This window comes from Diadema antillarum, unplaced genomic scaffold, assembly GCF_040938485.1.
Source record: "Diadema antillarum isolate AM-2024a unplaced genomic scaffold, OU_Dant_1.0 seq00000002_RagTag, whole genome shotgun sequence".
NCBI lineage: Eukaryota > Metazoa > Echinodermata > Echinoidea > Diadematoida > Diadematidae > Diadema > Diadema antillarum.
Window position 1 is genome coordinate 340,160 of NW_027271124.1, and position 13,146 is coordinate 353,305.

The 13,146-nt window shown below is 35.4% G+C and overlaps 1 protein-coding gene across 1 annotated transcript in view; it reads right to left on the bottom strand.

Annotated features, from left to right (window-relative positions):
- Nucleotides 1–6,526: 6,526 nt before the first annotated feature.
- Nucleotides 6,527–13,146, bottom strand: part of LOC139724892 (uncharacterized) — a 93,705-nt gene continuing 87,085 nt past the window's right edge. The window contains exons 17-20 of the mRNA XM_071636015.1: nt 12,913–13,018; nt 10,371–10,467; nt 7,789–7,888; nt 6,527–6,628 (exon numbers count right to left, since the gene is read on the bottom strand). Of these exons, the coding sequence (XP_071492116.1) occupies nt 6,563–6,628; nt 7,789–7,888; nt 10,371–10,467; nt 12,913–13,018 (369 nt within the window). The 3' untranslated portion in view covers nt 6,527–6,562. The remainder of the gene's footprint in view (nt 6,629–7,788; nt 7,889–10,370; nt 10,468–12,912; nt 13,019–13,146) is intronic.

Here is a 13,146-nt window from a genome sequence, read left to right on the forward strand (position 1 = left end):
GAGGATGATGTTCGTATTGATGACCCCATAGATATAGCTGAAGTTTTTAATGATTTTTTTGTAAACATTGGGCCAAATCTGGCTGATAGAATTCCTGAAGCACAGCGAGAATTTCACTCTTTCCTGGGTAGTAGGAATATGGAATCTTTATTTTTTGTCCCAATTGTCGAAGATGAAATAATAAAGATTGTTGATAAGTTAGATAATAAAAAAAGTTCGGGATATGATGGAATCACAAACTTCTTGGTAAAAAATGTGATTCATGAAATAATCTCGCCTCTTACTTATATTTTCAATCAATCTTTGTCTACTGGTAAAGTTCCTCAAAAAATGAAAGTAGCCAGAGTTGTTCCCATTTTTAAAAAAGGGCGAAAAGACCGTGTCAATAATTATCGCCCCATCTCTCTTTTAACTTCTTTTTCAAAGATACTCGAAAGACTTGTGTATAAACGCACCCTTAATTTTTTTCTTCAGGCAAAAATATTTACTGAATCTCAATTTGGATTTCGGAAAAAACATAGTACAACTCACGCATTACTCAAGTTTATTGATAAGATAGCTCATGCTATAGATGATGTTTCTCACACTGTCGGTGTTTTCCTTGACTTCTCCAAGGCATTTGATACAATAGACCATGACATTTTACTTTATAAGTTAAATCATTACGGAATTCGGGGAAGGGCGCTAGAATGGTTCACTGATTATTTAACGAATAGAAAACAATTTGTAAGTATTCACGGTCACGATTCCCAACCAAAACTGATTTCTTGTGGTGTTCCACAGGGTTCCTTGTTAGGCCCACTTCTTTTTATTTTATATATTAATGATATCCAGAACTCCTCTAAGATTCTCTCCTTCGTTTGCTTTGCAGATGATACAAATTTGTTCTTCTCTCATCAAAATCCTGATGCGCTTATAAACATAATAAATAAAGAACTTGTTTCTGTCCAATCTTGGATTTTTGCGAACAAATTATCCTTAAACATTGATAAAACTCAGTATATGTTATTCAGTAATTCGCTACCTGTGTTACCTCTCTCTGTCAAGATAAACAACATTGATCTGTCACAGGTCAACAATACAAAATTTTTGGGTCTTCATATCGATAGTGATTTATCTTGGAGAACCCATGTTAATTATGTAAGCAGAATTATTGCTAGAAATACCGGGGTTCTTAACAAACTTAGCTATTATTTTCCAAGTAATATTCTACAGAGCATATATTCAACTTTGATATCTCCCTATCTCAACTATGGGATTCTGGCGTGGGGAAATGCTTCTAAAAACCTTATCGATTCGTTATTTCTTGTACAAAAACGAGCTGTTAGAATTGTTAACCACACTGGATATTTATCCCACACGAACGAACTTTTTGTAAGTAATAAAATTTTGAAAATTCCCGAGTTATTTTATTACAACGTCGGCCTGTTTATGTTTCAATTTTCAACTGGCCAATTACCAGACGTATTTTCCCAAATGTTTACAAGAAATTATACAGTTCATGATTATCCAACTCGTCAACGTTACGCATATCACCTTCCACGTACCCGAACAATTTTCGCGAAAAAAACCATTATGTTCGCTGGGCCCAAATATTGGAACGAACTCCCTATGGAACTTGTAAGTTGTACCACTGTAACCTCATTCAAACGAAAACTGAAGCAATATCTTCTTAGCAGCTACATTGTACGGCATGCATAGTGTATAGTTCTTGTTGCTCTTTACTGTTACCCCTTGTCTATCCCACCTTAGTCCGGCGGGATCCTAACCATGAACACTATTTTTGAACAGTCTGCCTATTGCGCTGTTCATGCACCTATTGTTCCACTCGGTTATCGAAACTCTCGCGCGTGACAGCTGTCGGTTACTATGGTCACACGGAATGCTTGGTTTTAGGACCCATGCTGGAATGTTACTCCTGAGCTTTCGGTATTGTTTACATTCACGACAAATCTCATTATCCCACCTTCTACTTATGTATTTATGACATACAGTTACGCCATTTTCTATACTCTGCAACACACCCCTTGAATCTCTGCAGTTGTTGTTCACTGCTGCAACATGTGACCTTTCAGCTTTCTGTTTTTCTGTATTTTTATTTAGTGATATATATTTAATTGGATTTTTTGTTTTGTTTGTTTTAATCGGTTTCCCCAGATATAGTTGGTCTTAAAAAACATCCGTACTTTAAACTTCCCCTAATCTGATTACTCACGGGACCTGCGGCTGTACAAGCTAATGCTTTTACGCAGGCCCCATCATATTTTTTTTTTTCGCATTATGACCACAGTGTAATTCGCATGCATACAGACCTCGTGTTTATACCAAATCAAACTTCTGTACATTCTGATGAAGTCTCATCTGAATTATGTTTTGTATAATTTTCGTATTTATATACTTTATTGTGATATATGTGAGAAATATGAAAATAAATTGAAATGAAATGAAATGAAATAAATAAGACTGTGCAGTACAGGCTTCTGTTATAGCCTACATTATATTTCATGACACTTGGTGGTTTGGGATTACTCAAAAAAAAAAAATCACCAATGACATGTTTTCAAACTTGTGGTAAAGTCATGTGTTCAGGACTTATAATGTATTGTTCCCAGATATACATTTTTTTTTAATGAAGAGGAGACCAAAGAAAAATCGTAAATGAACCCTCTATAGATTCCGTACAAAAGACTTCACCCAAATACAACTTGTTACGGCATGGTTCTCAAAGCGCTTTACATACATACATAATGAAACAAAGTTACAACTGAGAAGTGGCAAACCATATATCATAACGGAGAGGAAATCGCACTTAACTGCTTAAAGCGACACCAATGAAATCAATCTCAACACTATTAATCGTGTTGTCTAATTCCAAACTTTTTTATTAAGTGTTTTGAGCAAAGTACAAACAAGATTTCACGGATGACAAAATACAGACGACAATGACGTATAGAAACTGCAATACAAATGTATTGGTGATAAAATTCGACGAATTTATTACAATCGTAGCTGTTAAACAACCTTAAAGGGGAGAGGTAACGTATTTTAGCTTTAAAAATGTAGTCCTAAAATACAGTATTGATTGTCCAAAAGTCCACTGGATAAGTCATACAAAATCTTTAACTGCTGCCTATATGCACTAAGCTATAACATAGTCAAAAATATCTTAAATCATTGAAGTATAAAATGTCCTCGATTGACATGAAATCTAAACTTTGTAACATACTTCTAGAGAATCTTTTGACAAAGAATTATTAACATCTGTCTACATAATCTAAACATAACACCCCCGTCACACACACACACACACAGTCACACACACATCCTCAAACTTGCTCAGATCTCCTCCATATTCAATAGACTCGGTGATCTTTGGGGATAGACTGTTTTCCCAAATTACATTTGTATTCCACAAAAAGTGCGCTTCGTTCTATTTCGATTCTGAAAATGCAAAAGCTCCGCTGTCTGTATCTCTGTGTGTGTGTGGGGGGGGGGGGGATGTTATCCCCTCCCTAACCTCCCCAACCTCCATAACGCACGGTGATGACGAACGTGTTGGACAATAACTGAGAAACTGCTATGAAGTCATTTACATTTTTAATTTTCTCTGAATATTACTTTCTCATATCAGGAAAAAAGTTTCAATTTTTTTTTCAAAAGTGTATACCAGATCGCTGAATTTCAGGTCTGAAAATGCAAAATCTCCCTCGTGTGTGTTGGGAGGGGGGGGGGGGGGGGGGGTAACCACCGCCTAAACCCTCCCCTATTCGGTCGTTCCGCTCGCTCGCAAACAATCAGTTATAATAATCTGAAGTTTCCCCCACCTCAATAGTGAAAACGGGTCGACGCCCCCGTGTATACTTGTCATGATTGATGATACCCGGGGTCCCGTTTCATAAAGCTTGTCATCAGTAACAACTGCCACACTTCTTAGACAACTTGCTCTCAGCCAATCAGATATACAAGGATTTTATTAGCTTATAACAACTACTGTAACTTATTATTGATGACAGGTTTTATGAAACGGGCCTGGATATTCATCTAGTGGCCAAGAATATCATAAAATGTGTCACAATTTTATGACAGTTTTTGTGAATTTCTTCTCAATACTTGCCAACGAACAGTTTTCAAACCAAGATTCTGTCAATCACTGCTAAACTACGATTAACACAAGATAGTTGAAATGCACCTTCAAATTGACTGAGCATAATTTGCTTGTTTCTATGAAGTGTATTTTGATAATCATTGTACAAGTCATATATAGATATATAGATATAAAATGAGAAGTATAGAAGACTTAATTTATTGGATTGCTGTTATATGATGCGTAACATTCAGGACATCGCAGTCCAGTTCATGTGTCACCAATGAGGGCGCTATCATCACATCTGGCATCCTGATCGCACTCACTCATGACAGATGCTGAAGTTGTGGCACCCGAAAATGACTACCTGCAATTGCTATGAACTGTGGCTGTCATCCTTATTCAGATCTGTCGCCTACCAAAAGTGCCTTAACAGGAAGCAGCCTTGTACATGTACCTTCTCCCTGAAGGACTTTTTCACATTGAAGATGAGTGACGTCCACACATAGCCACCGGTATCCTCGCAGCAACTGTCAAACTAAATGTTGTATGTACTCTCTTGTTTGTTTATTTCATTTTCCATTACCGATGATGGCGGGATAGCCCACATTTAGCATGTGTTTAACTGCACTTGCTGGTCTTCCATGGGGTGAAGCTGGATGTGAGGCAGGGCCAATTCACAAAATGGTCACTGGGTGATACACCCTGCATGCTCGTTGCGATGAATAAACGAAGCGGGATCTTTTACGTGCAGGAGTTGTGACTGTCTCACACAAAGGGACCTCCATTTTACGTCCTAAGGGGCAGAGTGCTTTTGCCTCTTAGTAGAGGAGACAGTATGATTCCACACAACTTTGCCCAGTTAGATTTGGGAATCGAATCCGGGTTCATTGATTCTGGAAGCAGACGCGATACCGGCTGCGCCAAATAATCGTGCTTTGTAGAGTATTATCAAGCCATAAACAAAACTACTTCTGTTTACTGTTCCCCAAAAGCGTTTCTAAAATTGTACAACTTTTATCTAGAAATCTTTGCTCTATTTGTTATCTTCCTTATGATCAGTCCCAAAATGATATGTTTCTCAGAATACTTTCTGTTTTCAATAGCAGTGCATTCTTTATAAAATTTCTTTATTTCTCCCCTGATAGTTCAAAGATCACAAATTTTCCAGTTCATGCGGAAAGATTAGGCTGATGAAAATAATTCCAACACCCCACAAAGGAGCAAAATATAATCCTTTATGAACGTATGATGGGGCTGTTTGTACATGGTGATCAGTTATTGAAATATACTGCCTGATAGCAAATTGCAGCGGCCCGCTACACCATTTCTTGGTTGTTGTTGTTGTTTTTTTCAGTGAACTTAGACAATTTTCATTAACAAGGATACATACAATTCAAGACTTTTGAAAGTGTATTTGAGCAATAAATCTTTGGAAAAGAAAATTGAAAATTAGAATCTGGGGTTTTGTACAGAAGAGTAACTGTTATAAAGGGGGAAAAAGTATTCCAGAAAATGTTGGACATTTTGACATGAAATTTTAGATTATAATGCCATTTATGTATTAATTGACCATAACATTGTTGATTATACAGAGGGTAATTAAGTGTTGTATGTAATATTTCCCACGTTAACGGTATTATCGTTTTCAAAATTTCGATTAAACAATGGCCAATACTATTTGAGTCACTTAACACTCGGACATCAGATTCACCCGTTTACTGTAAGTTTCCATACAGGGACTGTACAGGGTGCGATACACTACAATTACTGCTATGCACTTATGATTATGATGAAAAACACTGATAACTACGAGTAACGGCATAATGACTATTAATAATGTCCACAACAATAACAGGCCTATAATAACCCGACTGTGCTAATGACAACAAGCCATCAAGAAAATACTCATTTATGTCTTAAAGCATTAACGAGTATGTGAAAGATGTGAAAGGCCAATTTTTATACTTAAACATTTGAAATTATCTACGACATAAAGAGTTACAACTGTACCATCAGTAACCTGCAACAATGCTTAATTATATGGGAAGTCATTTCATCACGTATAAGATATATTCAATATAATGTTTATAAAATCTTTTTGAACCAAGACGCCACAACTCTAGCATACATATATAAGCAAGCAAAGTAGTACTCTAAGTGATTGGTGGTCGTTTTTGTTGTATGGATTGAACCCTAAAGACATACAAACCTTTTGGACAATAAACACAATTGTATATAAAAAGAATCAACATACTAAAGCAATATTCTATCTTAATTTGTTACAGTTGTTGAAATGCTGCTCCATTATCCATCTTAAGCTCAATAGGATGTTACAAAAATGTATAACGTCAGTCAATTAAGCACGAAGAGGGCATTAACAGACACGCATCTTATAGCGTATCAAGCCACAATTAGCATCTACAAATCAAACATGTCATGATTTTATGGACAATGGCTTTTCATCGTTGTGGACCTCTAGACTGTTATATCCGCCACATCGTCATACAATTCCTCGTCCAAGTCTCGGAAGGACAGGTATTCCTGCAAAGAGAAAAGTAAGCCCATTTGAGTGGAAATATTCTCATTTTGATTTCATGTTACTTTTTTTTGATCTAATGACTTTTGATTTGAGATTACATCACAAACAGTGAAAAAGCAATAAACCGTTCAAACGTTTTTACTGATATGACATACAGGATATTGTTCTGCTGGTATATCGTTTCCGAATTATCTTGTATTTAATTCATCACTGTGTATAATAAATGCCGTCACACATATATGTTAGCTCCTATCAATTTTTACACAAATTATTATTATTATTTGTTGTTGTTTAACTAAACACTTATTTTCCAATATGGGATCTGAAGCACTGTACACATAGAACCTAGCTTGAATTTACATTATTGCACAATTGAACATTCTTTAACAGTATCTTTTTATGACGACTAACTGAAAACGCGCGTTTTGTTATTTGTATATTGGCTGGATTAACATCCATGAACTTTAACACCTGTATATATATATATATATATATATATATATATATATATGTTACGTGTGAATCTTTCTATTATTGATTGAATGGTTGTTTTGATGTTTTTAATTTGTTTTGCCTTGTTACCATGTTCATCATTGGGAAAATTTAATGACCTAGCCATACCTCTTAACCATTTGTGACGTACAATAATTATCAATCTGTAACGGTGAGTATAATTAAAAATGATAAAAAAATATTCAAATTACACAAATATACCTGAAAACGCCCCTACGCACACATACACCTACACGCATACACATACACTGAACATACTCTTTACCTCTTGAGACCAGCAATAGACTTACACCAAAATGAATAAAGGCCGTTGCTTTAAACAAGCGGTCATTTATTGTGATGCAAACCTCTTGATTAGTCGAGTTCTCTCGAGGTTATTTTTTTCTGTCACTTCTTTTCTTTTCTTTTTCTCCACGTAATCAAGACGAAAATGAAATTGAATCGGAGAATGTTTTGTGTTTTCAACAAGATACAACTGCATTTATTAGTAAGTCAAACAGTTCGTCAACTGCTCTGTTTACACTAAAATCACCATTTCATCAGCCTTCTATTATAACTTACTATGTAAGAAATAATTAATGCTATGAGTAGAATCTTTCACTCTGATGCTGAAAGAAATAATATGAATGACACCGATATGATAGCTTACATGATACACCCCCATTGTCGGTTCAAGTTTCTGCAGAATAACGTGATAAGCGCATCTTTCTTCCGGATCCATTTCCCAGCAGCTGGTCATTAAAGAGTACCTATGCGAGGTAAAGTCAACAAACAAGATTTCTTAATAATCTATTGATGTCCATATCGATCTGTCTTTGAAATAGATTTATCCCACAAACAATAATTAGGTAAGTGTGCCATTATCTCACAAGTGTCGCATCTAGTCTGATTCCGTACAGGGCAATAGTCTCAATTTTGAGAGACTGGATAGAAATGGTCATGGTGGAGGAGTTGGGTGTTACGTCAACGGCAAATTTTCATATGTACGAAGAAATGACTTAGAACGAAGCGAGAGTGAGATGTTATGGTTGGAAATAAAGCGTGAAAATAGCAGTTCATTATATATCAGTATTCTTTATAGAAAGCCCGATGCACACAAGTCATTTTTTGCCGCTCTCGAAGAGTCAGTTGACAAGGTATTATCCTTGTCAAATAACGTCATGATATTGGGAGATTTCAATTGTGATATGAGTACGAAAAATAATTTATCAAAGAATATTTTAGAGTTTTGTGCCACTACACAAATGAGACAAATCATCGAAGAAACAACCAGAGTAACACCTCGTAACACCTCTCTGATAGACTTAATACTTACTTCGCACTCAATGAAAATCGTCAAGTCAGGCGTACAGTGTATTGGCTTCATTGATCACTCTTTGATTTTTTTCAGTTATTCAAGGTAAAAGCCGCCCTTTTTCACCAAAGATAAGCAAAATTAGATCGTTTCGTTTCTTTGATGAAGAGATGTTCAAAAAAAGACTTAAATGGCCTGGACTGGAGTTCATTTTACTCAGGAGAAAAATCCGTTCAAGAATTATGGGATATGTTCATATCTATGTTTAGCTCATTGAGCAATAAACACGCTCCGATTATTTCAGTTAGAAGAAAACAAAGAGGAGTCCCTTGGATAACAGAAGAATATATAAAGCTGGCCCGTGAACGTGATTTCTACAGAAAAAAGTTCAGAAAAACTGGTTCCGAATCTGACTGGCAAAAATTTAAGTTTTATCGAAATAGAGCTAATAATTTGAATAAACGTTTAAAACAAGGTTAATATAAAGAAGCATTTTCATCGTGTGGCAATGATGTTCATAGAAATTGGAAGATTTTACGGAATCTCTTGCCAAATAAAAGAAGTGAAACAGAGCTCATGCTCCTCGTAAATGATGAAGTAGTTAATGATGGCAGTACGGTAGTGAATATTCTTAATGAAGCTTTTAATAACGTGTGTGAAAGGTTTAAAAATAACATCAAGTCCTCAGATATAAGTGTCAACACTATGGAAACTTTGGCTCAAGTAAGCACAGAGTTCCAATTCAAAGAAATATCTGTTGAATTTGTAAAAAAATGAACTGCTTAACATTAATTGCAATAAAGCTATGGGTATTGATGGCCTACACCCAAAACTGTTAAAATTGTCAGCTGGTTATATTTGTGAACAGATAACTTTTATATTCAATCGCTCATTACAAACATCTCAAATTCCGGCAGAATTTAGAAAAGCTCGAATTACACCGGTACATAAAGGTGGAACATATGATATTTCTAATTTTCGACCAATATCGATACTTCCCATTTTATCAAAAATATTAGAAAAAGCAGTACATGAACAGTTGTATACTTATCTAAATGAAAATAAATTATTATCTTCACAACAGTCTGGATTTAGGCCATCACATTTGACCGCAACGTGTGTAACTGATATAGTTGATTTTTTGTTAGAAAATATGAACAGGGGACATCTTACAGGGGCAATATTTTTGGATTTGAAAAAAGCGTTTGATGTGATTCCCCATGGTAAGATTCTGGAAAAAAATGACCTATTATGGTATTTCAAGTCGAGAGTATAATTGGTTCAAATGTTATTTTCATGAAAGATTGCAGTGTGTATCTGTGAATGAATATACAAGTGATTATGTAGTTATGAAATCGGGGGTACCCCAGGGGTCCATCCTTGGTCCTCTGATTTTTTGTTTGTATATCAATGATATTTGCAATTTGAAATTTAATGCTTCTACTAAATTGTCCTTACATGTGGACGATACTGCAGTGTTTGATACTAACGGACTCAAGTTTTTACAAATTCAAAAAACTCTCCAAAATGATTTTGACTTAATTACTCTCTAAAAAAATCGAGTGAAAATATTCACTCTTAATTGTGTGAATCATGTTACTACAAATGTATTTGTTGTTTTATTTTGTGTATATACAGGGCGCCATTGTAAAGCAGTTAGCAAACTGAATGTGCCTACCCTGTATTGTTTTTAAAAGAAAACATGAATAAATAATGATACTAAATAAATAAATAATTGGAATCAATGACAACTCTCGTCAATGAAAATAGGCAAACATATCACACAAACACACACACACACACACACACACACACACGCCTTAGCACAAACACACACACGCACACACACATACACACAAACGCACACACACACAAACACGCGCAATCACACATACATCCACCTAAAGGCAAATTTAATGCCAAGGTAAAGTACTCACAATTCTTCAGTACAGTGAGAAGGGCGTGGCATCTTGTAGCCGTTTATGACCAGTTGCTTTACCATGTCCATTGTCATTTTGGGGTATGGTCTTGCTCCTTGAATATAGGTTAACGGCAAATAAGATGAAACTAGTACTTCACTCATGTTTTAATACTATATCTAGATATAAAACAACCATTGTAGTCCCTAATATTATACTCCCTGTTACTAGCCACCACTCAGTTTCGATGTACATAATCACACAGATACGTGTGTTCATGTTTGTGTAATTTCATGGTATGTGTGTGTGTGTGTGTGTGTGTTGAGAGAGAAAGACAGGCAGAGAGAACAGCAGAGAAAGATAAATGATAAAGAAAGATAAACGTGCATTATGACGTGATGTACACTCACACACACACACACACACACACACACACACATATATATATATATATATATATACATATACACTCGGCAAAAAAAGTAAGTTCCCCCCTAGCATTTGTGGATATATCTCAAAAAGTATTCAACCGATTTTCATAATTCAAACGGAAATGGATAAAGAATTTTAGTACTCATAACATGAGTGGCAAATCATTGCCACCAGATATCATTATTGGTGTGAAAAAATGCATTTTATGTCAAAATGCATGGAAACAAAAGTTGCACTTTAATGATTTGCAATGACTTTTACACAAATAATCAAACAATCACTCATGATTCTGAACATTTAAGCATGGGTTATTGCCTATTTCTCTATCTCTTTCTTTTCATGAGCATATAGTGAAGTATGATAATTGATATGTCCACCACCCGCAATGACCAGCCGCCATCTCCTCCTCAAACTGTTAACTAAAGTTTGTACTTGGCGCTGCTCAATGTTGGTCCATGCTCTCTGCAAGATGCGCTGAAATTCTTGCAGTGAAGTGTCATCTTTCAACTTCTTGCTCGCTTTCCACTTAATGATATCCCAAAGATTCTCTGCTGGATTACAGTCAGGGGGTCTTACAGGCCACTCCATACGTTCGATGCCATTTCCCTCAGCAAACTGATCTACAACTTGAGGGCATGATGCAAAATGCCCACAGGCACATTAAAGGACAAGTTCACCTTCATAAACACAAGGATTGAGAGAATGTAGCAATATTAGTAGAACACATCATTGAAAGTTTGAGGAAAATCGGACAATCCGTTCAAAAGTTATGAATTTTTGAAGTTTTTGTGCAGTAACCGCTGGATGAGAAGACTACTGCAGTGTGTAATGTCACATGCGTACAACAATATAAGGATAATATAAAGAGAATTTCACAAAATATCATCTTTTGAAAAAAGTACACATTCCCTTGACTCGTTACCGACATATGTTATGGGTAATATTATTCCCCCTGCCTTTAGAAAGCGGCAAGTCAAGTGCTCTTTTATTATGCGAAAAAAGTGAAAATATGTTGAATTTTCTTTACATTTTTTTATACGGTTGTACGCATATGACATTACAAGCTGTAGTAGTCTCCTCACCCAGCGGCTCCAACACAAAAATTTTAAAAATTAATAACTTTTGCATCGATTGTCCAATTTTCCTCAAACTTTCACTGATGTGTTCTACTAATATTGCTGCATTCTCTCAATCCTTATGTTTATGAAGGTGAACTTGTCCTTTAATGTGATCAACCTGAATTGGAATTACAAATCACATGGCTTCTACCAATATTTTTATATTGAGAAGGCCTATTGTTCAAAAAGTATGCATAACATCTGTTTAATAGGGAAGCACATTGTACCTGAAGAAATTCCTGAGAATTACACAATTTAAAAAGATCATTTGATAACTTACATAGGAAATGTATACAATATGCTCTCTATGGCCTAAAGTGCAACTTTTTTCCCATGCATTTTGACATAAAATGCGATTTTTTACACCAATAATGATATTTGGTGGCAATGATATGCCATTCATGTTATGAGTAATGAAATTCCCTATCCATTCCCGTTCGAATTATGAACATCCGTATAATACTTTTTGAGATATCTCCAAAAATGTTAGGGGGGAACTTACTTTTTTTGCTGAGTGTATATATACATATATATATAGCAATAATAAAGTCACAACAGAGGAATGCAGGGAATGCATTAATAGCCAATCTTGATTTAATGAATAATCCGAATTTTCGAGGAACCTTCCTCTTCTTCAGGGATGACAGTGCGAAGTGATTCGCACTGTCATCCCTGAAGAAGAGGAGGGTTCCTCGAAAATTCGGATTATTCATTAAATCAAGATTGGCTATTAATGCATTCCCTGCATTCCTCTGTTGTGACTTTATTATTGCTATTTCTAGTACTGCCAATACGCGGAACAACTACAATGTTTGATACATACATATATATATATATATATATATATATATGTTCTCTGTTGTTCATACATTATAAAACATGTAAAATAACATTGCCTGGTTTAGACCAACGTTCATAAATTTCGTAATGTTATACGGATATGTTTATCAAACTATATATATATATATATATATATATATATATATATATATAATAAAATATTGGTATACCAAGAGTGACGATCTCCCAAAGAAGGATTCCGTAAGACCAAACATCGCCCTGTAGTGACAAGATGTTATTCTGCATTCCTTCAGGTGAAGTCCAGCGGTTTATTTCCTGCAAAGAATAATAAGCGAAGAAGAAGAAGAAAAAAATCGAGCGGCATATCGCATATACTATGTAGTAGGACCTACAAGAATCTACCTGTTGAATACTGTGTATAGTGTCTTCGTTGTCTTTAAAGT